This window comes from Miniopterus schreibersii (assembly GCF_964146895.1).
Source record: "Miniopterus schreibersii genome assembly, chromosome: 20".
NCBI classification, from domain to species: Eukaryota; Metazoa; Chordata; class Mammalia; order Chiroptera; family Miniopteridae; genus Miniopterus; species Miniopterus schreibersii.
Window position 1 is genome coordinate 23,625,609 of NC_138122.1, and position 25,275 is coordinate 23,650,883.

The 25,275-nt window shown below is 54.3% G+C and overlaps 1 protein-coding gene across 1 annotated transcript in view; it reads left to right on the forward strand.

Moving 5' to 3' along the window:
- Positions 1-305: 305 nt before the first annotated feature.
- The window catches only part of RBM19 (RNA binding motif protein 19), a 74,529-nt gene continuing 49,559 nt past the window's right edge, over positions 306-25,275 (forward strand). The window contains exons 1-21 of the mRNA XM_081123127.1: positions 306-491; positions 2,000-2,182; positions 3,686-3,811; positions 3,916-3,951; positions 4,234-4,426; positions 5,177-5,442; positions 5,940-6,020; positions 6,438-6,516; positions 6,964-7,035; positions 8,033-8,236; positions 8,373-8,503; positions 9,263-9,384; positions 9,801-9,897; positions 10,122-10,232; positions 10,692-10,892; positions 12,092-12,206; positions 16,038-16,201; positions 16,508-16,568; positions 17,318-17,397; positions 19,417-19,472; positions 21,098-21,214. Of these exons, the coding sequence (XP_080979253.1) occupies positions 456-491; positions 2,000-2,182; positions 3,686-3,811; positions 3,916-3,951; positions 4,234-4,426; positions 5,177-5,442; positions 5,940-6,020; positions 6,438-6,516; positions 6,964-7,035; positions 8,033-8,236; positions 8,373-8,503; positions 9,263-9,384; positions 9,801-9,897; positions 10,122-10,232; positions 10,692-10,892; positions 12,092-12,206; positions 16,038-16,201; positions 16,508-16,568; positions 17,318-17,397; positions 19,417-19,472; positions 21,098-21,214 (2,531 nt within the window). The 5' untranslated portion in view covers positions 306-455. The remainder of the gene's footprint in view (positions 492-1,999; positions 2,183-3,685; positions 3,812-3,915; positions 3,952-4,233; positions 4,427-5,176; positions 5,443-5,939; positions 6,021-6,437; positions 6,517-6,963; positions 7,036-8,032; positions 8,237-8,372; positions 8,504-9,262; positions 9,385-9,800; positions 9,898-10,121; positions 10,233-10,691; positions 10,893-12,091; positions 12,207-16,037; positions 16,202-16,507; positions 16,569-17,317; positions 17,398-19,416; positions 19,473-21,097; positions 21,215-25,275) is intronic.

A 25,275-nucleotide genomic window follows, 5' to 3' on the forward strand; every position in this document is an offset into this window, starting at 1 on the left:
GCCTGCCCCCACTCTCAGGTTTAGGACTCAATTAAAATAATAAAATAATAAAATTAAAATAAAACAAAATAATAAAATAAAATAGAAAAAGAGCCGAAAAAGCTTTCCTGAACCGCACAGCGCTCAAAAACCACTAAGCCCCGCAATCAATCCCCCGCCAGTGTGAGGCACCAGCGCCCCCTGCCGCCTTTGCCTTGGTGTCATCGGACGCCGCCGAACAGCCTGCGCCTGCGCGGGGGTGCCAGGGCGCAGGCCCGCCCCTTATGGGTGTGACTTCCTGGCGTCGCTCCGAGTTGGCCACGCCCACTTCCGGGAGGAGGGCGGGTCCGACGCCCAGAGCACGTGACTCGATTCCGGCTGGCGAAAGATGGCGGCGCCCAGGGCTGCGGCGTGAAAGTGGTTTGTGAGGAGACTCGGTGCCAACGCGCTGGAATCAAACAGTGGGGCCGCGCGCCATGTCGCGACTGATCGTGAAGAACCTCCCGAATGGGGTGAGTGCAGGGGCCTGGGCTCGGGAGTCTGAAGTTAGGGCCTGTCGGGAGCCAGGGGTTGGGCTTCGGAAACCAAAAGGGCAGGACCCCGCGGCTTATCCGCCTTGGACCGCGGGCGGGAGGGAGGGACAGCGGCGGCTGGAGGTCTCGCGGCCGACCTGCGGGTACCCGACTCCCAGCCCCGCAGCTTTCCCCAGGGAGGCGCCCCCCGGCCTCGCGCCCACCGCCTCGCTCCCACGGCCCCTCTCCTCTTGTCCAGCCGCAACTTTGTTGTTTTGATGCTCTCCCCTGGGCCTCGCACTGCACCCATAGCCCTTTCCCGCGCAGGGGGGCTGTCGGGGGCCACAGACGTGGGCGGTAATGAGCTGAGGGCCTGCGTTGCGAGCCCCAAGCCTGCCCTTCGGGGGGCGGATGAGTTGGACACACCTGAGGGGGTGTGACGGGCTTTCGGGTGGAAACCCTTTACCCGGTTCTGGGGCCCAGCGCGGAACCAGCGGCGGGCATTCCGCCGACGCCTGCCCCGTAACTGAGCGGAGAGAGGGCGGGACGCGCGCGTGGGTCACCCTCCCCTGTCTCCCTGTGACTCTTCCCGCGTGGAAAGCTTGCCACACCCCCGGCGCGGCCAGTACACTCGCTGCCCGAATCCAGAGCGTGCCGCGCACGACGGCCCTTCTGCACCCTCAGCTCTAATTCTTGGGACTCTCTCTCCTTGATGAAAAGGAAGGACACGGAGCCATTGCTATTTTATCGCTGTGGGGTTTTTGTTTTGTTTTGTTTTTTAACTTTACCTCCCCCGACTGTGGATTTGGGGTTGGGGGTGGGGGGGCCTATGACACAGTTTTGAAAGTTCAGGCAGTACAGTAGTGTATGAAATGAGAAGTAGAGTTTGCTCCATCCTGCCTTCCGTCTTTTCCAGGAGTGACCTTCTTCTGTGGCTTGTTTTTAGGACTCCTCAGGGGCACCGTCCACTGTGCTCTTGCCCCCATTTCTTAGCCTGTTTACCCCAGTGACTATCTGCTGACCCCCCCCCCCCCCCATGAAAGATGAGGAACCTAGATTATTTGTTCCTCCCTTCTAGTCTGGTATTATTCTTAACTCCCCCATTATTTATCTCAAATGAGATACTTTTAAATAGCTATTAATGATCTATCCATCAGCTTTAGGCGGTGTCTTTTTTTTTTTAATCCTCATTTGAGGATGTTTTTATCGATTTGAGAGAGGGAGAGAGAGAGAAAGAAATATCAATGTGAGAGAGAAACGTCAATTGATAGGTTGTCTCCCATGGGTGCCCTGACCAGGGATCATACCTGCAACCTGGGTATGCACCCTGACTGGGAATCGAACCCACAGCCTTTGGTATATGGGATGACACTCCAACCGGCTGAGCCCCCTGCCGGGGCTAGGCAGTGCCTCTTGATGCCTCGCTGAGACGAATGAGGACCACCCTTCCTTCCCATCCCAGCTTCCATTCGGTCCCCTGGGCTCTGAGGCCTCCCTTTCTGTCCTAGATGAAGGAGGAGCGGTTTCGGCAGCTGTTCGCTGCCTTTGGCACGCTGACCGACTGCAGCCTGAAGTTCACCAAAGATGGCAAGTTCCGCAAGTTTGGCTTCATCGGCTTCAAGTCCGAGGAAGAGGCCCAAAGGGCACTGAACCATTTCAACAAGAGTTTTGTTGACACGTCCCGCATCACGGTGAGTCTGCGAGAACCTGGCCCCTGCCTGCCTGCCTGCCTGCCAAAAATGGCCTTTCCCTCCACACTCCTGTCCCCTTTCAGATTTGGATGTCCTCAGTGTCTTTCACCGGTTCTCAATCTTTCATGCCTACAGATCCCCCAGAGAGCTTGTTAAACTAGTTTCCTGGGCCCCCATCTTAGAGTTTCTCATTCAGTGTATTGGGGGAGAGGGATCCAGGAATTTGTATGTCTAACAAGCTCACAGGTGATACGATGCTGCTGGTCCCAAAATGAGAACCACTGACCTACATCATTCATTCCTGCACCTGTTCAGCAGGCACTCAGTGAGCGCTTGCTTGATGCAGGAGATTTAGAGATACTGTGGTACCCTCGGCCCATCCTCATGGCACCAGTAGCCTATGGGCCGGCAGGCGGGGCGCCAGGTGAACAGGCTGCTTTCAACAAGCATGGTTGGTGCTGAAGCACAAAGGGGGCCCCTTGCCTTGCTGGGCAGTGGATGGGGAGTCAGGAAAGCTTCCTGGAGGAGGAGGTCCCACTCTGTCACTCATGCCTTTAATGACCTAGTAAAAACATCTGTAACATCTGTTGAGAAGGAAAACAACAGATATTGACCAAGTCTGATCCCATTTATAGAGTCCTATCCCTCCATCTGTGTGTGTGTGATGCGTGCATGGAGCCACGTGGAAGGGTTTTTACCGAAATAGTCATCCTCCCTCTGGACGATAGGAAGGAATTGGGGTATAAACAGCAGAACTATTTTGAAAGTTCACACAAAGGGGTATGACAAAGTGGCAGCTCCTTCCCGGGGGAGTAGTTGGTTGACCAGTGTCCCCGTGACTATGGTGGGAAGTGCCCAGTAGCCACCCACCACCGCAGAGGTCATCTGGGGGAGTATGTGAAGGTGTTTAAAGCCAGAGAAGCGTGTCAGCTCCGGCCTCACGGCAAGCTCTCTTCCATGCTCTGAGGTGTCTCCTGTTTCTCTCGTCACCCTAGGGTTGTCCTGGGGCCCATGAGCTTGTGTTACAGTAACTATAGTAACAGGGTTAGCTCTGCAGCACCTGCGCTGTCACCTTGTGCCACCCTTTGGATGGGATGGTTGAGAACTCAGGCTCCAGAGCCAGACTCCCCAAGTCCCAGCCTCCACTCTGTCACTTTCTACCTGGGTGACCCGGTTACTTAACTTCCTGTGCTTCAGTTTCCTGACCTGAGACCTGGGGAGAGTCGCGGTTCCTCCCTCGCCCTGTTGGGAGGTTCAGCGTATTTATACTCTCAAAGCAGCAAGACTGCCTGGCATGTGGAATTCTTCAGTAAGTGTTCGTGACCACGGTGGCTGCAAAGGGCAAAGCCAAGGCCAGGGGAGGACACATAATTTGCTTCAGCCAACTCAGCTCGTCGGTGGCATTTGCCTCTTTCAAAAGCCCAAGTTCCCAGATGTGAAGTGTGGCGCCAGGCTGGGTGCAGTTGCAGGTGTCACCGTCGCCATCCTCCCTCTCCCATGCAGGTGGAGTTCTGCAAGTCATTTGGGGACCCAACAAAGCCACGAGCCTGGAGCAAACATGCCCAGAAACCAAGCCAGCCCCAGCAGCCTTCAAAAGGCAAAGACTCCGCCCCCCTGGAAACTAAGAAAGTGCGTAGAGGGTCACTCCCACCCACCAGCTCGGTGCCTACAGGGTGGTCGCCCTGGGGTCCGGGGGCAGTGGGATCCTCAGCACCTATGCCTTCTGTTTTTAGGACAAGAAGAAAAAGGCAGCAGGTGAACTGGAGAAGGTGGGTCTGTCCTATAGCCCAAGAGGGTGTGCACCAGGAATGGTCCCAGGAGGGCTGTTGCCGGAGGGAGGTGGCGGCCAGCAGAGCCCTGTCGGTGGTGTCTTAGGCTTCCTGTCCAGTGAAGAGTCCACTCATCCTCCCAGGACTGACCCAGCTGACCCCTGGGGGAGATGATCTTGGAGGACGCTCTGACCCCACCAGGAGTTAGGAGGGGTGAGCCTGACCTGAATCTTCTTGCCTGTGTTTTTTTTATTTCCCGCTGCCCTGCTGCGGTACCACCAGCTGAAGGAAGACACCGAGTTCCAGGAATTCCTGTCGGTTCACCAGAAGCGGACACAGGTGGCAACTTGGGCCAATGATGCCCTGGACGCAGAGTCCTCGAAAGGGAAGAGCAAGCCGGCGAGTGACTACCTGAACTTCGACTCCGACTCGGGCCAGGAGAGTGAGGAGGAGGGAGCTGGGGAGGACCCAGAAGGTAAGGGCATTGCGGTGTGTCCATGAGTCCCTACAGCCGTGAGTCCCTGTGCGCCTATAGGGCCTGTGCTCTTGGGCTTGCACAAACATGGGGTCCCTTGGTGCCAAACACTGCTCTCTAGCGGGCGTGGTTATCTCAGCCGAAACAAGTTCACTGCGTAGTATATTACGTGAAGACAGTGCCATAGAGGGAAATCGGGAAAAGGGATAGGAGAGCTCTCAGGAAGGCCTCTGAGGAGGTGGCCCGGACAGGCCAGAAGGAGGCGAGGGGCTGGGCGCCTCGGAAGGCGCTCACAGTGTCATACGGGGATGGATGGGCGCAGGGACGGTTGCAACCAGGGTGGGAAGTGGTGGGTGAGGATCGAGAGTCGATCCTGGTTTAAAGTGAGAGAGTGGATTCGATGTGCACGTCATGCGTGGTGAAGCAGCTGTGTACCTCTGGGGTCTGAAGGGCTCCCTGGGAGTTGGTGGGACACAGTAGGAGAGGGGGGATAGGAAGGGGTTGCAGGTGGAGGGATCAGCATACAGAGGACGCACAGGAGCCAGAGGGCGCTCTGAGGCTCAGGAGGGCTGCAGCGTGAGAACTGGACCGGGAGGAGCAGCCAGCTGGCCTCATGGGCAGGAGCTCAGGTTTCTTCCTGCAAGCGCCTGGCAATCACTGGTAGAGGTGGGCTTGGCACCTTGTGCCCCTGCCGTCCCAGGCCTCTGGTGTGCACACAACTGTCCTAACTCCAGTTCCCTGTTTTCCCAGAGGAGGCCGGCCTTGAACCAAAGGCAGCTGTGCAGAAGGAGTTGTCAGACATGGATTACCTGAAATCCAAGGCGGTGCGGGCCGTGTCACCGTCCTCGGAGGAGGAGGAGAGTGAGGATGAGGCTGTGAACTGTGACGAGGGGAGTGAGACTGAGGAGGAGGATTTCTGTGCCGCCCCCACCCGGCAGGACCAAGAGAAGACAGGGCCGGGCCCAGAGCAAGGGACCCGGTCTGGGAACAAGAAAGCACAGGAGTCCAGAGCCCAGGTGTGTGTGGATCAGCGTGTGCCCAGGAGGCAAATCTCGGCTCTGTCACTTGCTCTGCAACCTGAGCAAGCACCTCTCAGTCTATTTCCTTTTATTGGAGAGGTCGCTGCCTTCCAGAGTGAGCTGCTAATGGTTACAGCACATCATACTTTGTATTTTGTGGCAGTGTAGATAGGTGTCAGCCCACAATCGACAGTAATAGGTAAAATTAACTGAGCACTTACTACGCGGTGGGTACAATACCTGCCATATCATTTTTCATTGACTCTCAGGATGGTCTTGGGGGGCAGGTATTCATGTCTCGTTTTATAGATGAGTGAACTGAGGCCCAGAGGAGGGAAGTGACCTGCCCAAGGTCGTGCCTGGGAAGCGGAGGGGTCATGGTACTTGCTGCCATCCCTGGCTCACTTCTATGCACTCACTGAGCCATTCAGGTACAGGATGTCACTCATACCAGGGACTCACTGTGCCCATGTCTGTTTGTTCTCTGCCATCAGACAGAGAAGCCAGCAGTCCAGAGGGAACCCAGCACCCCTCACACCGTGAAGCTGCGGGGAGCCCCATTCAACGTCACAGAGGTATGTGCCCCTAACGGGATGAGCCGGGAGCCAGAGGAGCAGGTGGGGGCCAGGAGTCTCTGTTGTGTGGGGTTCAGGATTAGCTGAGGACTTGAGTTGGAAAAGGCCATTTATCACTCTAAATGGATATAAAGGTACTTGGCAGGGGGCAGATCAGCCACGATGCCTTAAAATGCTGCTGGTGACGTTACTGTTCATATTTACATTCTCCAGGTCCAACTTTATTTTTATTTTTTCAAAGTTAATTTTATTTAATGTTGGAGAAAAGATGTGTATATTTAGAGGAAAGAGAGAAACTAGACAGGACGAAACACTGTGGTTATCTTTCCAAATTCAGAACTCCGGCCCGTGTTTCTTATCCGGGTTACTTTTTTATCACTGGGTTGGTAAAGGGGGAAACCTTTCCTCTTGTTATAGAAAAATGTTATTGAGTTCCTGGCGCCCCTGAAACCCGTGGCCATTCGGATAGTGAGAAATGCTCACGGGAACAAAACAGGTGAGGTCTGGGATGATCTGGGGATTGGAGAGGCAGGTGGTAAAGATGGGAGATCGGGCCAGTTGAATTGGGGGACATTTGAGGGGCGGCTACTCTTTTTCCTGTTTGTGGTCCCGGTTCTGTCCACTGGCTGAACCATGTCTTTCCCAGGAAGTCCGCAGAGCAGGCCCCAGTCCGGGTGGGTGGGGTGGGAGGGATGCAGAGGCCTCCAGTGTTCTGACTCCTACATTCCAGCATTGTTATCATAAAACCAGGTCATAGGGTCTAAACACTCCAGGCAAAGGGGGATTTGGCCACAGGTGGGAGGGAATGTGCATTTTGGAGAACTGGCAAAGATAGAATCTTCCCCACTCTCTGCTCAGTTTCCCCCGAACACCTAGCACAGTGGGGGGACTCCCACGTGCCTGCAGGCCTGCGGATTTTACCTTTGTCATTGTCCTTCCTTAGGGTACGTCTTTGTGGATTTCAGCAGCGAAGAGGAAGTAAAGAAAGCCTTGAAGTGCAACAGAGAATACATGGGTAAGGACGCCGGGACAGGCGCCACACCGTGTGCTGGTGGATCCGTTTGTTCATTCGTTTACTCCATCAGTTTTCATTGAGGGTGTGCTGTGTGCCAGGTACTGCTCTGGGCACTGGGGAGACAGCAGCAAGCAGAACAGGCCAAAATCCCTGCCCTTGTGCCTCTGACGTAGAGCAAAGGAATGTAAAGGGTGAGAGATGGGGAGGAATTCGCTGGGCTGTGCTATGGAAAAATACAGAGCAGGAGAGGGTTGGGATTGCAGGAGGCATGTTTATAAATAGGATTGTGTCAGCTTGAGCCTCCTTAAGAAGGTGGCAGAACCAGGGGGAGTAGAAGGAGCAAGCCCTGGCACGTAGCAGGCTATTCCAGTACAAGGAACAGTACAGGGAACAGCATATGCGAGGTCCTGAGTGGGGAGGTCACCTAAACCATCTCTGAGGACGTGCTCTTTGACCTGACCCTGGCACGGACAAGTGATTCATATTCAGCCATCGGTCCCTAGTGAGGACATGAATTCTTAGAGAAGGTGGGAAGCCCAAGCAGTCTTATCAGCTAGTCAGACAGTAGATGTTTATTGAGCACCTACTCTGTACATGTGGAGGAGCCAGTGGTGGTCACTGTCTAATCAGGCCCAGGGGCGATGCATGTAAACAGTTCAACAGTGCAGGGTGACTGACTCCTCAGTGCTGGGTTGTCACGTGTCACTGTCCTAAGAGTAGCAAGCAGTGCTAGGGACTGTGCCCTGGAATTCAGAGGATGCAGCTCTGGACTGAGGTGGCCCAGACAGGTCCCCCCCCCCCCCCCCGGGGTTGAAACTGACCTCACAGAATGAATGGCATTTGGGGAAAGAGCCTTGTGGGTCAGGCCAGTGTTGGCTCAGGCCGCTGCCTTGGTCCTGGCATCTGGAAGGCAGCAAAGATGAGTTGGAATTGTCAGCCAGGAGTCACTGGCAAGTTCCGGGCCTCCCCTGGAGCCCCGACTCCTCTCCTTGTGCAGGTGGCCGCTACATCGAGGTGTTCAGGGAAAGGAACGTCCCCATAGCCAAGGGGCCCCTCAAGAGCAGTCCCAAACCCTGGCAAGGCCGGACACTCGGGGAGAACGAGGAGGAAGAGGACCTGGCCGACTCGGGGCGGCTATTCGTGCGCAACCTGCCCTACACCAGCACTGAGGAGGACCTGGAGGGGATCTTCTCCAAATACGGTAGGGCGCGGCCCTTCCTTGGCCAACCCAGGGTGGCAGCCCGAGGCTCTCACTGGTTAAGGCCGGTCACCTGTTGGGCGCCGAGCATGCAGGCCTGTCCAGGCCGCCAGGACCCTGACCTCTCCCCTGTCCGCAGGTCCCCTGTCTGAGCTGCACTATCCCATTGACAGCCTGACCAAGAAACCCAAGGGCTTTGCCTTTGTCACCTTCATGTTCCCCGAGCACGCCGTGAAGGCCTACGCGGACGTGGATGGGCAGGTGTTCCAGGTGACTGCTCAGGGCCGGCAGGGCTGCTGGGCCCATGTACACACCCCCACATTTCTAAGAAAGCACACCCAGTGGCAGGTGGAGCCGCATTCTCACACCAGCCACTAGAAGGCAGGGTCTGCTCAGAATTCACCGATCTGTTAGCACCGGGGACAGTGCCTGGCACCTGGTAGACACTCAGAAGATGCTTGTTGAATGAATAATTATGCTCTCGTCTGGAGAAATAGCACTTGGAAGGGGAGAAAAGAAGGAAGGAATTGGGTGCAGTCATACTAAATGGCCACAGTAGGCTGGAAGGAGCCCTTGTCTTTTTTCCCAGCCTCTCTAATTAAGGTGCTTAGTGTAGGCCCTCCAGCCCAGGCTACCTCTCCCTCTCTCCCCTCCTTTCCATTCATTGATGTAGTTCATTGATTTCTGTGGCCTCCAGGCCAAACCTCCCGTGCAGGGCCCTGCGTGTGCAGGAACAGGGTGGGGCCCAGGCCTTGGGGCTGGGCACTGTGAGTGGCACTCAGGCTGGTCAGCCTCCTCTATGAGGCTGTGTCACATGGCCTCCATTCCCATGTCAGGCCCATGTCACATGGCCAGGTCCCCATTCTGGGTCGAGGGTAACCATGTGGTCGTGCAGCCTGAGGCCACATCTTCTGATGAGGGTTTCAGTGCCACGTGCAGCCTACTCGTGGCGAGGCCGGTGTCCCCGGGCAGGATGTGGAAGCACCTACCCCCTCCCTCCCCTTACCCCCTTCCCCTCACCCCCTCCAGGGTAGGATGCTCCACGTGTTGCCATCCACCATCAAGAAGGAAGCCACCGAGGATGCCACGGCTCCGGGATCATCCTCATATAAGAAGAAAAAGGAGTCCAAGGACAGGGCCAACAGCTCCAGGTCCTTACCCGCGGCTGGCCTCTGGGCCTGGCCCAGGCTCCTGCGGCCCTCCCCCACTCACCCCGCTCTTTCCCAGCCACCTCGGGGCTCCTGCTCCTTGTGGTGGGCTCAGCCTCGTCTGTAACCTCCCTGAGCCCGTTTCCTCATCTGCAGAACGGGGAGACTTGTAGTGGTGCCTTAGTTATGCGGAGCCCTAAGAATTAGATGAGTCAGCATGGGCAAAGGGCTCAGTCCCTGGCACAGAGTGGGTGCTTGATAAATCGTCACTGTCCTTGTCCTTGCCCAGGCAGGTTGGGGGGAGGAGGGGACTTTAGTGCTTAGAAAGGCAGGCTGAAGAGCTCACTCCTTAAAGGCTGTGCACCTAAGAAAATATTCCCGTCACTTAGCCACACTCTGACATCCCTCTTCTGCCTCAGCTCCCACAACTGGAACACGCTGTTCATGGGCCCAAACGCTGTGGCTGACGCCATCGCGCAGAAGTACAGTGCCACCAAGAGCCAGGTGTTCGACCATGTGAGTGAGCAGCTGTCTGATGCACCCCAGTCCTGGGCCGAACGCATGGGGGCAAAAGGCAGGGAGGGGGCATCGTGCTGGGGTCGCCTGCGAGCGTGGGCCTCTAGCACTGCAGTCGTGGGCATCCTCTGGGCCCCTCTGGCACATCTCAGCCGCCCTGCAGCCCTCCTCCCCACAGCCTGCCCGAGCTCCGACAGAGCCTCTTCCTTTCCCCTCTCCCACAGGAGACCAAGGGCAGCGTGGCTGTGCGAGTGGCCCTTGGGGAGACCCAGCTTGTCCAGGAAGTACGGCGCTTCCTCATCGACAACGGGGTCAGCCTGGATGCCTTCAGCCAGGTGGGTGCACTGCCCAGCTCAGCTGCACGGGCCACCAGCATGCTGGGGGTAGAGTTTCAAGTTGGGGATGTGCCGACAGATTTGAGGATCAGGCTTTTCAAGGGTGATGTTTATCATTAATTTTCAGTCTCTAAAGAAAGTAAGGAATTCACATGTGGGTTCAGACAAGGGCACAGTCTGACTGAATGGTGTCCTTCAGGGACCATATGCAGGAGGGCTACCTCTTAACCATTCTAGATCCCTCACCCTTCTCCACTCCTTGGAGCCACCCCTCTTCCAAGGAGCTGAATGCCTGAGAAGGTGCCGTCTTCTGGGCCCACTTTTGAAGCACCTGGGGTGACTGAGGTCCCAAAGGGGTGCCTGGCCTGGAGCTGACTACAGATCAGCGCTGGTGTCAGGATTGAGGGGCCAGGGCCTATCCTCTTGTTGCCTGAAATGTGTCCATTGTCTCCCTCACAGCCCGCTGCAGAGCGAAGCAAAACTGTCATCCTGGTAAAGAACCTGCCAGCAGGCACCCTGGCGGCTGAGCTGCAGGAGACCTTCGGCCGCTTTGGCAGCCTGGGCCGCGTGCTGCTGCCTGAGGGCGGCGTCACGGCCATCGTGGAGTTCCTGGAGCCCCTGGAAGCCCGCAAGGCCTTCCGACAGCTGGCCTATTCTAAGGTGGGGCTGCCCAGACCTGCTTCTGAGGGATGGAGGGCTCAGGCGTAGCGACAGTCTTAGCATGGACCTGGCCGTGGGAGCCCCGGCTAAAAACCACCTACTCTTTCCTAATTGTGAACTTGATTCCCCCACTGAGCACACCCGGGTGGAGAACGTGAGAGGGAAGCTCGGAACCCCAGAAAGCAGGCCATGTCTCCGTGCCCGATTTGGTCTCCCCGACTTTCTAGTCCCTCATGAGTTGAACCGTTGTTCTTGGTGCTTTCGGGATCTTGTGCCTACAGTAGCTTGAAAGTCAGTTCTGTAGGTGGGCTGTCTCCTGATTCTGGGTAAAAGCAAACGGACTTGCAAATATTACTGTGTTAGTTCCTTGTGGCCGCCTAACAGGTTACCACAAACTCAGTGGCTTAAAACAACTTAAATGTATTCTCACAGTTCTGGAGGCTGGAAGTCTGAAATCAGGGTGTTGGCAGGGCCATGCTCCCTCTGAAGACCCGGGGTGGCCCCTTCTTTGCCCCTTCCAGCTCCTGGGGCACCAGGTGCCCCTTGGCTGTGGCTGCATCACTCCAGTTTCTGCCTCCGTCTCATGTGCCTTCTTCTTTCCATTTCTGTCTGGATCCAGGATGATCTCACTTGAACATCCTTTACTTAATGACATTTTGCAAAGACCTTTTTCCAAGTAAGGTCACATTCACAAGTTCTGGGGTCAGGACATGGACATATTTTCTGGGGGCCACCTTTCAACCCACTGCAGTGGCTTCTGTTTATCTGGCATGCTCACGTTTTGCAGACTCTATCAGTGTCTGGTTTATCCTTTCAAAGAGCAGCTGTGCACACACATGCACATGCATGGCCTGTGAGTGTCTGTATGTGGGGGAGCGAAAGCATGGTTGAACGGCCCTACTGCACTTCCTGCGGGAGAGCTGCATTTCATCCCTGGTTCTGTCCCTCTCCCCCAACACACACACTCCCTGGTTGGAGAATCCATAACGGGACACAGTATATCCAGTGACAACAGATGTTCGGCCCAGCCCTGGGCTGCAGCAAGAGTTCCTGTGGTGTTCTCAGGGTTCAGGCAGCATGGAGGGTTCTGGGCTGTGCTCCCCTCCTGGCTCTGTTCCAAGGTGAGCCACTCATACTCTCTTACCCTCGGGCTCTTCATCTGTGTAAGACACTGAGTCCCTCCCCACCCGTCTCTGCAGTTTCACCACGTCCCCCTGTATCTGGAGTGGGCTCCAATGGGCGTCTTCTCCAGCTCAGCCCCACAGAAGGAGGGACCCCAAGACACACCGGTGGAACCCTTGGATCCAGAAACTGGTGAGGGCTGGGTCTGGAATCAGGGTGTCCTGGGACAGTGGTGAGAGGAAGGGAAGGGGAGTGGGGCAGCACTAAATACTTATTGAAAGGTTGAAAGGGTTTTTTTCATCCCAGAGACCAGTGAGTTGCAGACTCTTGGATTTCACAGGCACATGAAATGTTTTTTTTTAAAAAATAGAGTATAAACATGATGGGTGCAACATAAGGCAGTCAGTTCTTTAGCTTGTCAGTTAGAGATTGTACGGAAAATAAACTATACTCTTACTAGCGGTTCAGAACACAGCAAGTGAAAAAGGCCCTTATTTCACACACTCACCAGGGTGCCTCCTGGGCGAGGGTGGCTCAGAGGAGAGTTACTCTGGAGGGTCCTGGGAGTGGCACAGCGCCCTCTGGCGTCCAGTGACTGCAAAAGCAGGGAAAGGAAGGCGCACTGGGGACAGCACAGTTCTTTCTTGTGGAGACAGTTCTGCAGATTGTAAGATGTTGCACATTTGTGGACCCCACTAGAAGTGTCAGGAGTACTCCTAGCGATTGTCATCATGTGAACCCCCCATCTCCACATTCCCAAATCACCCCTAGGGGGCAGTACAGCCCCTAGTTGAGAACCACTTAGCCTGGAGACCCTGACAGCATTTTACAAGTTAAGGCCTTTAAAAAAGTTTTCAAAAGGACTGTGATGGTCCTTCTAGCCAGGGGTTAAGATTGTGCCCATCAGTAATATTCCTCCCCCTTCCCTCTACTCTCTTACAGTTACCAGTTTATTAAAACAAGAGTTAAAAAAAAAAAGCCCCCTACCTTCCATCTCCATTGTTCTTATTTTTAAAAAGATGTTTAACAGAAAAAAACAATGTATGGGTCGGGGCTGGGGCTGCTGGTTTCAAGCCCTGCCATGTTGCCGTCAGGTGAATCCCCCAGAGCTCATCTCCCGGGCCTCTTTTTGCCCTTTTTGTTCCTTTTCTAACACGTATCACGTACATAATCCCCTCTGTCCCCTGCTCTGTTCCTTGTAACCTACTCCCCCCACCCCCCTCCCCGGCCTATCCACATTGTTCCTGAAGCTTCTGCAGGTCCCCATCCCCATCCTTGCTGCACAGACAGGGTTCTGCCAGCCCCAGCCCTACGCTCCGAGGGAAGGCGAGCAGGAGGGGTGTGCACAGAGCTTTTTGTTCACCCCCCTTCTGCAAAGCCCTCCGCGCTCTGTACCGGTCCTGAGGGAGGGGGCTGTGTGTGTTTTATCTCCCCACAACCAAGACCCTCACCTCCAGATAAAGGGCTGTGAGTGGGGGCAGGTCCTGGAAAGCTGCTCGCAACTGATAACAGTCTGTGCTGGCGGCTTCGCCCAGAGCGCAGAGGGGAGGGAGCGGCGCTAAATTCTGCCGCCTGATTATAATAGGGCCCCATGCGGCAGTGCGTGACTGGGTTTTGTTGTGCCAACTGTGGATGGAAGCGCGTTCTCCCCGGCCTCTCCCAGCTCCTCCAGCCCACCCTACTTTTAACTCCTGCCCCCCTCTCCCTAGCTGTGGGCCTGGCCCTGCCTCCTTTCTTACTACTTCCCTCTTTTTCTGGTTCCTGGCGATTTCATTGGCAAACATCTATTTGAGTTTCACAATTCCTCGTTTTTGCTTTTTGCCTTTCAACCGGACTGTCTGCCTGCTCGGGGCCAGGAGCAGAAGTGTGTGAGAGTGTGTGTGTGTGTGTGCGCGCGCGCGTGCATGGGCATGCACACGTGTATGTGTATGCCTAACTCCATTTTCCAGGTAAGGATGCTGGGGCGCAGTGGTTAAGACAGTTGCTGGGGGCCACACAGCTGGTAGTCGTATGACAGGGACTCCCCCCAGATCACTCTCATCTCCAAGGCCTCTTGCTTTCCCCAGCTCTGCGCTACTTCCCAACTGCAGTCTCCAGGCCCCCTTCTCGTTTTTTCCAGGCCCCCTTTTTCCAGCAGATCTCAGGACTCATTAGTTCTTCCAGGGCCCAGGGGAGTTACAGGTGCAGGGAGGTGGGTGCTAGGGACACAGAGGTTTAGGGAAATCGGATATCTCTGTGCTGTTGGAGGAAGGCCAGGCTGCCTTCAATCACTTTTATTTCAATCTACATGTCCCGCCCAGATGTTGGAGTCAGGGGTGTTGGTTAACTCATTAGAAGTGGGAGGAACCAGGGGAGCCAGGCTGGTAGTAGGTCCTGGCTGCCCTCACAGTCCCCTCTTGTTCTTCCTGGGCCCGGGCTGAGGGCAGCTTACCCACCAGGGAAGGAGGGGCTCCGTCTGGTTCTAGGGTGCCTATGCTGTCAGCTCAGCTCAGCTCAGCTTTCACTAACCCAGACGTCATCCCTTCTGGGGCAGGTCCCTGTGGCCTTTAAACAAGTACTTGGAAGACACCAGCCCCTGCTCCTGGGCAGGGAGGCAAGCTGGAGTGGACGGGACTCTGGCCACCCTCAGAGCTGCAGGGCTCCCTGTGCGGCTATGCACGCCTGGGATGCCACACTGGGTTCTGGCTGGAGCCCAGGCCCTTGGGCGAGGCCAGGGGAAGGGCCCTCGGTCTTTGCCAGGAGTCTGCTCAGGCTGGAAGTGGGGAGGAGAGTGCAGAGCCCTTGTTGGCTGCTGGCTACCACGAGTAGACCGCTGCCTGGTTCAGAAGCCACATGCATGCCTTTGAGTCATTGCCAGGATTTTTATACCATGGGTTTTCCTGTAAATCCAGACTTTCAGCCTTTTTTGAGATATCTGAACATCTGAAGAGTTGACTTTCCTACGTGGCAGCAGTTGGCCAGTGTCAAGAAGGGGCCGCTCTCTTAAAGCGCCATGAGTCCTCTTGGTCACCATCGTCCCCACCATTCTTTTCTCTAAAAAAAGCCTTTTTTAGTCTTCCATGACCCTCTCTCCCAACCTGAAATGCCTGAGACTTAGAGTTCAGATAGAAGAGCCCCCAGAATTTTCCTTGGGCTCCCCATTTGTGCTGTGGCTACTGTGTCATTAACAGGTAGCACTCGTAAGGCACTGAGCCACATGCCTGGTACCACGTGGAATCCACTTGGTTCCTTTCTTTCTCCTTTCATCTCCGAGACTCAAACGCAAGGAGAGCCAGTGGGTGGCAATGTCACTCCCACTGAAGGTCATGGTGTTCGTTTCGATTGAAGTTCTCGTTGGGAACTGAGTCTTAGTGACTGCATAGCTTTGCTTCCCCGTTTTTAGTGATAGTTTTACACCATGGGGTCCCTTGCTGGGTAAAGTGTGGGGGAAGGATCCTTTGTGTAGATTTCCTCTTTTTGTCCTGGAGAGAATCCGGGTTCTGGCTTCACCTCGGTGGGAGGGAGCCAAGGGGTGGAGGCGCCTGTTCCACTGATGTTCAACAGACATTGTCACTGTAGCCACTTCTATTGGTGTTTCAAAGGCTTGTTCTATGACAAAGTAGTTGATGCTTCATTGGGACTTGCAAGCTTTAGACTTACAGCAGAAAGGAGGGGGGGCGGACAAGAGGCTTTTTTTTTTTTTTTTTTTTTTTCAGAAAAAATAAACTGTTGCTGAGGTTTGGGGTTCAATAAAACCATTCCCACAGCAGTTCACTTGGAAATTCAAATGAGTGTGGGTTAGTCCAAGCTAAGGGTCATCATTGGAGGTCTGTTTCATTTTTCTTTCTCTTTAAAGCAGAGGGAGGAGGCAGGACAGCCCCCCCGCCCCCCAAGAGTTGTGGAAACCCAGCCCTGGCTGGAAGTTAGTGTCTTCTCCTGACACTGCCCACCCGACAGAACACCCTGATCTAGCAGGTTCTGTGACTTGGGCAGAATAGACATCATTTAATGGATTTTGGGTGGGGTTTTTTGGTGGGGACCCAGAACCAGACAGTGAGACCTCGGAAGGTGAGAAGCCAACAGAGGAAGGAGCAGCCGACTCTTCGTCAAAGACGGAGGAGGAGGAGGAGGAGGAGGAGAGCCTTCCCGGGTGCACCCTGTTCATTAAAAACCTCAACTTCGACACCACCGAGGAGACGCTGAGGGCGGTGAGTCGCGGCTCTGGGGCATGCGCTGGGGACCCCGTCAGCTCTGCAATCCCGGCCCTTGCCCCCTGTTAGTGTAGTCGGACAGCCACCGCCACCCGCTCGACATCTCTGCCGGGCTGTCCAGAGCAGCCCGGGGCCGGGGAGGGCGCCCACACAGGCAAGGGACACGGCGGGTGTCCCAGGAGGCCCTGCCCTGGGAAGGCTACCGCCAGCCGGCCGTAGCACTCGCGCATTTAGGAAACAGGCCCTGGCTGTCTGGGGGGAGTGGCGGGACTGCGGCCACCACCTGCTCATGCTCTCTTCCAGGTGTTTTCCAGAGTGGGCGCCGTGAAGAGCTGCTCCGTTTCCAGGAAGAAGAGCAAAGCAGGTACTGCCTCTGAAACCTCAGCCAGCTTCGGGAAAACGAGCGAACAAAATCAGCAAATGTGGGGGAAATGCTGGGGGAGGCACACATCCCGCCTTCTGTTGAAAGGGCAGGAGGTCGTTAGAGCTCTTACTGTGTGTGTCCCGTAGCAACTCCCCTGCCCCAGTGATATACATCTGAAGTCGGGAAGTCAAAGTTTCTGATAAATTTCTGACCTCTTGCTACTCACTACCTAGAACCAGGGAACCAGATAGGTTCAAATAATGCCTCTTCCCTTCCTCTCCCAACTTTGCCTGAAACCCAGGAACCAACTGGGATTGGGTGGTCGGAGCACTTGCACAGAGCGAGCCTGGGTGTGTTGGACTTTCCTGCATATATTCGTCTCATGCATTATGTATGGAGGGGGCCAGGACTGCTAGGTAGAGGCTTCGCTTCTTGTCACGAGGTGGTCATCCCTGTTAGTCCCGATCCCTCCCTGAGGCGGAGTTCTATTAGGAAGTTAATTATCATGTCAATCATCTGCTAATTAATAGACACCCGGGCCTCAGGTGGTGGTTACATGACCTCCTTGGCTAATTCTTCGAGGTGACGAAAAAAATGATGAGCCAGGAGGTGAAATATTTGGGGGAGTGAAGAAGTGAGGTTATGAAGCCGAGGGCACATCAGAGCCCTTGCATCCGGCCTTGTGCTCACTTTTCGTCCCGTCCCCCCCACACCCGCCACACACTGATTCCTACCTCTCTCCCCCCCAGGAGCGCTGCTGTCCATGGGGTTTGGGTTTGTGGAGTACAGGAAGCCAGAGCAGGCCCAGAAAGCGCTCAAGCAGCTCCAGGTAAAGGGGTTTCACAGGCGAGGGCCACGGAGTCACTTGGCAGGCGGTGGGGCAGGGGTCCCGTCAGCCCTCTAATACTGAGTGGGAATGCAGAGAAGTCCACGCTTTCTCCAGTTGTCTGGGGGACTGTGGGCCAAGAAAAATTAAGAGCCTTCCTCAGTACTCCATAGTCACTATGGTACACAACTCTTTATCCAGGGCCCGGTGTGTGCTAGGCACTGTGGTAGGCCTCAAGAAGTGCTCTGGTGGAAATAGAGCAAGCACTGTGGTGGGGGAAGGACTACTTTAGATTATGTGGTCAGGGGAGGCTTCTCTGAAGAGGTGACAGTTGAGCTGATGCCCAGTTAACAAGATGGAGTCAGCTGTGCAAAGATCTGAGGGAAAGGCACCTGGGAAGTAGGAACAGCATGTGCAAAGGGTCGGAGGCAGGGGCTCTAAGACAGGAGCTTATTATGTTCCTTGGCAGGGGACAAGGATCAGTGCCTTCTCATGCACCTCTTCTTTCTGTAGACCCACTTGCTCCCCGTTGTCACTGCCTGTCCTTGTTCTGCAGGAGGGAGACATGGAGAACAGGCTGGGTGCTCATGACGGTGCCTCCAGAACAGGCTTCTAAACCCAGAGTCCACAGAAGGGTTTCAGCGGGTCCAGGGGCGCTTTTAAGTCATATTCAGAATGTCATGTGTCTGTGCATATGCAAAGGGGACATAGGCCTGCAGCATGCGGCCAGGCCATGTGAAGGTGAAATAGCATCGGATAGGGCCAAGTTTACACTCCAGGGCGAGGCAGGCTGCTCGCCATCCCCCAGCTCTTGTTCCCTCTCTGAGAGGTGTGCTCGGCCCGGCACAACTGGGCTGGATGCAGTGGAAATGGGTGCCATACAGGGTCACCAACCTGGGGAGCTTCACTTATTTGTAGGAACTGTCCAGGTGACCAGCTCTGTCCCAGGAGGGCTTCCTGGTCAGAGGAACGGCATTGGGTGTCATAGAAACCATAACTGGGCACTTGGCCGATACAATCATTTTAGAATTTGACCTTCCCCTTGACTCAGGGCTGCTCCACGAAGGGCTGAGTTGGGTTTGGGCAGAATGATGAGGACACGATGGCCCTTGGGGGCCTCTGCCTTTTATTTGAAAGGCTTTCTCCACCAGGGGTTGCAAACTCAGGTGCCACAGGGGCCAGGCAGGCAGCATCAGTGAAGGGGCAGGCATTACCCAGATTAAACCTGGCACTCCTGCCCTGGCTACAGGGACAGCTGCTTCTCGGCCGTGGCCAGTGATGCCTCGTGGGATGTGACCCGTGACACCAGGTCTTCCTGGTGTTTTATTTGTTGCTGTTTTGAGGAGGCACTTGGGAGTCCCACTTTGCTGTGAGATGGACTCAGCTAACTGGATCCAGCTCTGCACGCTCAGAAGTCGGTCTCTCCCATGTAGTCAGGATCTGCAGGGCTCTGCCATGCACAGTGTCACCTGTCCCTTGCTGTGTGTGCACATTGCCACAGAGAATTGTTTGTACAAAGCTGCATGTGCTCTATCTTATGGGCAATTTAAGGGATTTTCAAGGGTAATTTTGCTAATACGCCAAGTGTGCCTTAAGGGACCAACCTCAGAGCCTCGCTTAGATGCAGCTCCGCTGTGATTTAGAATTTTTTTTAAAGAGCAAACAAACTGAACTCTGCAAGCCAGACCAAAAGGGCTCGCTGGGCCTGAAAACCCTTGTAAGTGATGGAAAATTCTTGGCCCCTCGAGCGGCAGAAAGGTCAAGGCCCACTCGTGGTTTGAGGACAGTGGAGGCTGGGTCTCTGTGACCACCAGCTGCTGCCCAGGCTCAGCAGGAGCCGTTTCCAGGAAAAGCCAGTCTCCGTCCTGGATCCCACCTGGCCCCTCCTCCCGGGAACACTCAGTCCCCCTCCAAGGCTTCCTGTCCCCTCACTTCGCCAAAACCACCTCTGGGGAAGGGCAGGGGTGCAGGCAAGTATTTCTAAGAGAAGAGAGGAACACACCATGTTGTCTTATCTCTTAGGGCCACGTCGTGGATGACCACAAGCTGGAAGTAAGGATTTCGGAACGAGCCACTAAGTGAGTCTCGGGTACCTTCTCTCTCCTTCCATCTGAGTCCGTTCTTTCTGCTCCGGGGCTGGCGCCTGAAGGGCATCTCATGGCTCTTATCATCCTCTCGCCCGACTCCCCTTCCTAATTAAGGTGCTGTCACACTTGCCAACTCCAACACCATTTTCCTGATGAACTGGGGCTGGGCTGGTCCTTTGAGTAAATGTTTAATACACGTGCATTAGAATAAAAGGGGCGCAGGTAGGAGGCGCAAGCCCCACTCACCTTGGCTGTGTACATACATGAAGGAAGACCTGTAGTCGGCTGGCACTGTGGCCAAACCAGAAGAAGGTGTAAACCCTAAGTGTTTTGCTTCATGGGGCTTCTTTTCGTGGAGCTGGACAACAGTGCCCAGCACCGGCCTCCATTAATTTGAAAGAGATTCAGGAGGTGCTAAAGATGGTGCCTGGTGACAGACCAATCCACCCAGTGCCCAGCCTCCTGAAGTGAGCTTTTTTCCTTAGAGTTTTAGTTTTACCGGACATCTCCAACTGTTTTTACACGTAAATGAGCTAATATATGCAAGGTGCTTCAAACAGTGCCCAGTGTATGCCATTATTACTATTGTCATCATCTGCCTGCCTCAGGTGATGAAATGACCGCGTCTACCAGCCCCAGGGCTGGTTTAAGATATTAACTGGTGCTTTTCATCCACTTGGTCATTTTGGGGTCCTCAGGCAGATTAGTTGCCAGGGAGCTCACTCTGTCTGTCTTTTAATGCTGCTTGAGAATCCAGGCTGGGCCACCCCTGGTGTGGTTCACCCACCGGGTCTGGGCCACTCTGAGTTTCCTTAGCAAGAAGGCTCGGTACAAGAGCCCTTGGAAATCTAATGGGGTCCCCGAGTGGTGGGGTAGGCGTGGGAGTCTGGGATCTGAGCCCCACCACTTGGGGTACTAATCTAGAAGCCGTGTGACCTTGAGTGGGTGACTGTGCCTGGGGATTAAAACGTGATGGCAGGAGGTTGTGTGGAGCATCAAGCATGTGTGCTGGTCACATGTTTAACACGCCCTCTCTCGTTAAGTCCTCACACAACATGACGAGGTTGGCACCGTGATTAGGCCCATTGTATAGTTGAGGAAACTGAGGCCTAAGAGGCCATGTTGGAGCGGGAGATTTCACAAGGGGAGCAGGAGTACAGAAGGCAGGACTGCGTTAGATGGGAGTGGGCTCAGACCTCAGGCTGGGAGTCTCTCCTCTCATCCATGGTCCTTTTCCATGGCTAGAAGCTGGATGATGCTCCTTTGGTGAGTGACAAATTCTCTCAAACAAGACCTTTGGGCCAGCCAGGGTCTTTCTATACCTAGAAAGAGACAGAGGAGACTGGATTGGCCTCTCTCTCATCAGGGTTCCTTTCTTAAGTTTCTGATAGCCCCTAAGTCTCTTGGATGAAGGGCAGGAGACACCCAAGGATGGGATGTGTCCACTGTACCCCCCAGGGAGACCACCTCCTCCCCTGTGACCTCAGCCTCGTCCACAGTTGCTCCCTAGCTCCTTCACTGGACGGTAAATGAGCATTGGTTCAGGGGAGGGCGGCTGAGTCGGTGTAAGGCAGCAGCTATTGGCCCCAAGTGACCCACCCCCTTTCCCCACCCAGGCCAGCCCCGACATCTGCTCGGAAGAAGCAAGTTCCCAGAAAACAGACGACCTCCAAGATCCTGGTGCGGAACATCCCCTTCCAAGCCGATAGCCGGGAGATCCGCGAGCTCTTCAGGTGAGCAGCGCCGGTTTGGTCCCAGGGGCGGAGTGTGGAAACCTGCCGGAGCCCAGGGGAAGGCAACATCTGGGGCCGCGGTGGCTCCGCTGAAGGCCAGCGCCGTCCGTGGTCTTTCAAAGGTCATCTGTGGCTGCCATTGATTTATCTCCCTGAGTCTCAGCCACTGCTCCCCAGAGCATGAGTTAAAACTGTGGCCTCCCCTCCAGAGGTGAGACAAGAAAGGGCTGTCTCCTCCATCCCCTGTCAGCTCACCCTTGATCTTTCTGGAGCTTCTGCTGCTCAAGCCCCTCCTTTGGTTTAAGCCAGCAGTTCTTCACCTTGGCGGCCCTTTTGAATCACCTGGTGACTTAGAAACACACCTTTGCTCAGGCCCAACCTCCAGAGCTGGGTTTCCTTGGTCAGGGATGGGGCCCAGACATTGGGATTTTAATGTCCAGCCAGGGTTGGGGACCACTGGGCTACATGGCTGTCTATGGAGAGCCCCTTTTGAAATGAGGGTGTCATCTACGTAAATAATGCCATCCAGCAGAGGCCTCTTGGGGCAGTTGAGGGGACCTGTAGGAGCAGGCCAGGTGGAGACTGGCGCAATGACATTATGTAGAAACGGAAGTGTGATCAGCCAGTTCTTTCCATGTCTGGAAAAAGAAACTGGTAATCTGAATTCTTAGGGAGAATGTGTTGGTAATTCATTCACTTTCTAAAATCAACCACCATGCAGGACAAAGTCTGTGTGGACCAGATACAGCCCAAAGGCCACCAGTTTACAACCCCTGCTGGTACCTTACACTGTCCCGTTTCTCAGGTTGGTTAGGTGCCATCCAGTACCGAGCCCTGGATGCAGTGTCTTTCTGAGAGGGAATGAGGGGAAATATTTAAGCCGAGGCACTGCCCAGGTGTGTGCTGGGTGTAAGACAGAGACCATCCAGCCCTCAGAATAGAGTCATTAGCCCCAGCCAGGCAGGCTCATCCAGACTTGGCTGGGATCTAAGAGAGTTCTGGAAACCTACATGGGTGAATATGAAGGATTCTACACACAAGGCCTCATTCATGCAATCTGTGTTTGTCTAGTTCTAGCATGAAGAGCTACATCTGTATCAGAATTGCCAGTTAGCATCTTGCAAGGTCAGCTGTGGATGCAAAGATAAGTTCTGTGTTTCAGAGACTGGAGAGGAGAATCCTTGTGTGAAATCACACCCCTTTGCTCTCAGTCGGTGGTTTAAGGAATAGGGCACCAGTTAGAGGACTTGCTTCAGAATTCCCCACCCTCCCTCCATTGTAAGTCACACGCTGGTGTATGGTTTCTGAGCTGATGTGGTTGGCCGCAGTTGACAGGAAGATGCCAACCCCCCCGGGTTCTGAGTAGCAGGGTCTGAGCTGTGATCCCACGTCCCCTGCGTGGAGACAGCCTGGTGGGATGGAGTCTCACTCTGGGAGGGAGTTTTCCTGCGGCCCCGGATATCAGTGGAGAGCTATACATAGGCCAGGGCAACCTACAATAGGTACAGATCCTTAACTATCGAGTCTGCTTGTTTTACATGTCTCCACTCTTTAAAGAGTCCAATTTAAGAACTGCCAGCTCAGAACGGGACTGCTCCGAACAGCACGTGTTGATCAGGAAATAGTATCCCATCGAAATGACAGTTTCACTTGGTTCCACAGTCTATTGGATGACAGTTATCCAGGGAACAAAAGACTGCCATGGAAAGGGAAAAGCACTTTGATCTCGAGTTTTAGATTTATTTTGAGAAGACAGGGAATTAGTGTCCACCAAGCATAATTACATGCGGTGTCTCTTCTCCCTGCCATTGTTCTCCTGGGAGTTTGCATCAACCCCAAACGCAAGGCTTCAGGGGGGGCTCACCTTGCTTTGTTGTGCTTGTGAGCCAGGAATCTGAGGCAGTTCTGAGGGGTGGCCAGCAGGGGTCGCTGTGAGCTTGCTCGGGGAGACAAGCTGGTTCTGGAAACCACAGACCAGATTTCAGACAAAGCCAGTGGCCAGCAAAGGTCAGAGCCAGGGGGAGATTTCAGGGTTTGGGGGAACCAGTCTGGAACACTTTTCCAAGCAGGTTTTGTGGACTTGTCCTACTAGATGTAACCAAAATGACAGCTCCATCTTACAGAGCTCACTCTCCTGAGCTCTGTGCTGCGTCCCTTCCTGTGCAGTGTAGTCTCCTTTAACCACACAGCAGCCCTGCAAAGGATGGGTGGAGGGATGCCATTTCCCCTCCTGCACCCAGAAGGAAACTGGAGACCTGGGGAATGAACCATCCTACATGGACCACCCTACCCCACCCCACCCCAGAACTGTTCCCAAGGGTCAGCGATGTTAGGCGGAAGCTGCTGGCAAGTTAGGCAGGCTGGGTCAGCCGCAGGCAGCTGATGGAGAGCTTTTCATCTGAGCCTGTTTTTTTGTTGTTAGTTTTTTTCTCAGAAGTGTGAACCACTTGCTAAGGGTGTGAATGAGCCAACTCACAACAGGTGTCTGGAGGCCTTAATTACAGGGCTTGCATCTCCTGTCCCCAGTGCACCTGATGTGTCCCCCGCTTTGTGGACAGCAGCTGTCCGTCCCTGACCTCCTCTCCTCCTCATTTCCTCTCGCAGTGACCATGACCATGACCATGGAGGGAGGGCTGAGGATAGCTCGCCTGCTGAGTCCCCCTCACCAGGTGTGGGGTCACTGCCTGATTAACTCCTGGTTGTCAGCAGTACTTTTCCACAAGCTTTGAGTGTCCAGCCTGTCATCTGCCCTGGACGGATGGGACTACTTTCTGTTTACCAGGCTTTTTAGGAAGGAGCTCTGGGGGAAAAAACAAACAAAACAAAAAACAGCCTTGGGCAGTTCCCCAGAGCCAGCCCAGAGCTGCCGTGGAGAAGGGGGTGTGTGGTGGGGGAAAATCCCTCAGCCTAATTCTGTAAGGGATGGGGTGAGAAGGGCGAGGCTGTCCCCAGGTGCCCCTCCCCCACGTCTGCCGAGAGAGCCAAGGTAGAGGGTATCACATCCAATCACTCATTTTAATTTTCATGTTGTCTGTGGCTGCGTCCCACCACAGTAACAGAGTTGAGTAGTTGTGTCAGAGACCAAATGACCCTCAAGCATATAAATGATTGGCTCTCTGGCCCTTTGTGGGGACAGCATGCTGCTGACCCCTGGACTGAATTAAACACAGGGCCTCCGTGGAGACAGAGCACACCCTAGGTAAGGGTTTTTGGTTTGGTTTTCTAGTTAGAGTCACACAACTAAGATATTTTTTTCTTTCCCCTTTTATAAAATGTACAAGCGTTTCAGGTGAGGTTGTAGGCCCGTTGACTCCCCCCACCCCAGGACAAGGGGTGAGGTCCCAGTTCAGTTTCTGTGTTCACTCCTGCAGCCTCTCCCCACTCTGACCTATTTCCTCATCAGGGGTTCCTGCTTCTCCCACTTTACTGAGGGTTTGTCTTGCTTTAAGTTTGTTTCTTAAAAGTAGTTTTAGGTTTACAACAAAATTGAGAGGAAGGTACAGAGAATTCTCACATATCTCCTGTTCCCACCCACACACAGCCTCCCCCCCAGAGTGGACCATTTGTTACAGTCAATGAACTTGCACGGACGTATCACCCAGAGCCCATAGTTTACGTTACGGTTCTCTCTTGTTGTTGTACATTCTGTGGGTTTGGACAAATGCGTAGTGACAGGTATCTGTCTTTACGGTATCATACAGCGGAGTTTCACTGCCCTAAAATATGTCCATTGTACCTGATGAGCATCTGGACAGTTTGCTGGGTGTGTGTTTTTCCTATTTTGAATAATGTTCCTGTGAACATTCTTGTGTGTGTCTTTGGGTGGCCATGTGCTTAGTTTCTGTAGGGTGTCCATGCAGGAGTGAGTGGCATTGCTGGGTCATGGGGTATTAGTAAATACTGCCCAAAGTGGTTATATCAGTTTGCACGCCACCATCAGTTTGGGTATTCTGATTGCCCCTCATCCTCGTCAACACTTGGTATTGTCTGTCTCTTTTTAGCCATTTTGGTGGATAAATAATGGCTTCGTCATATTTTGGTTTTAATTTGTACTTTTCTGA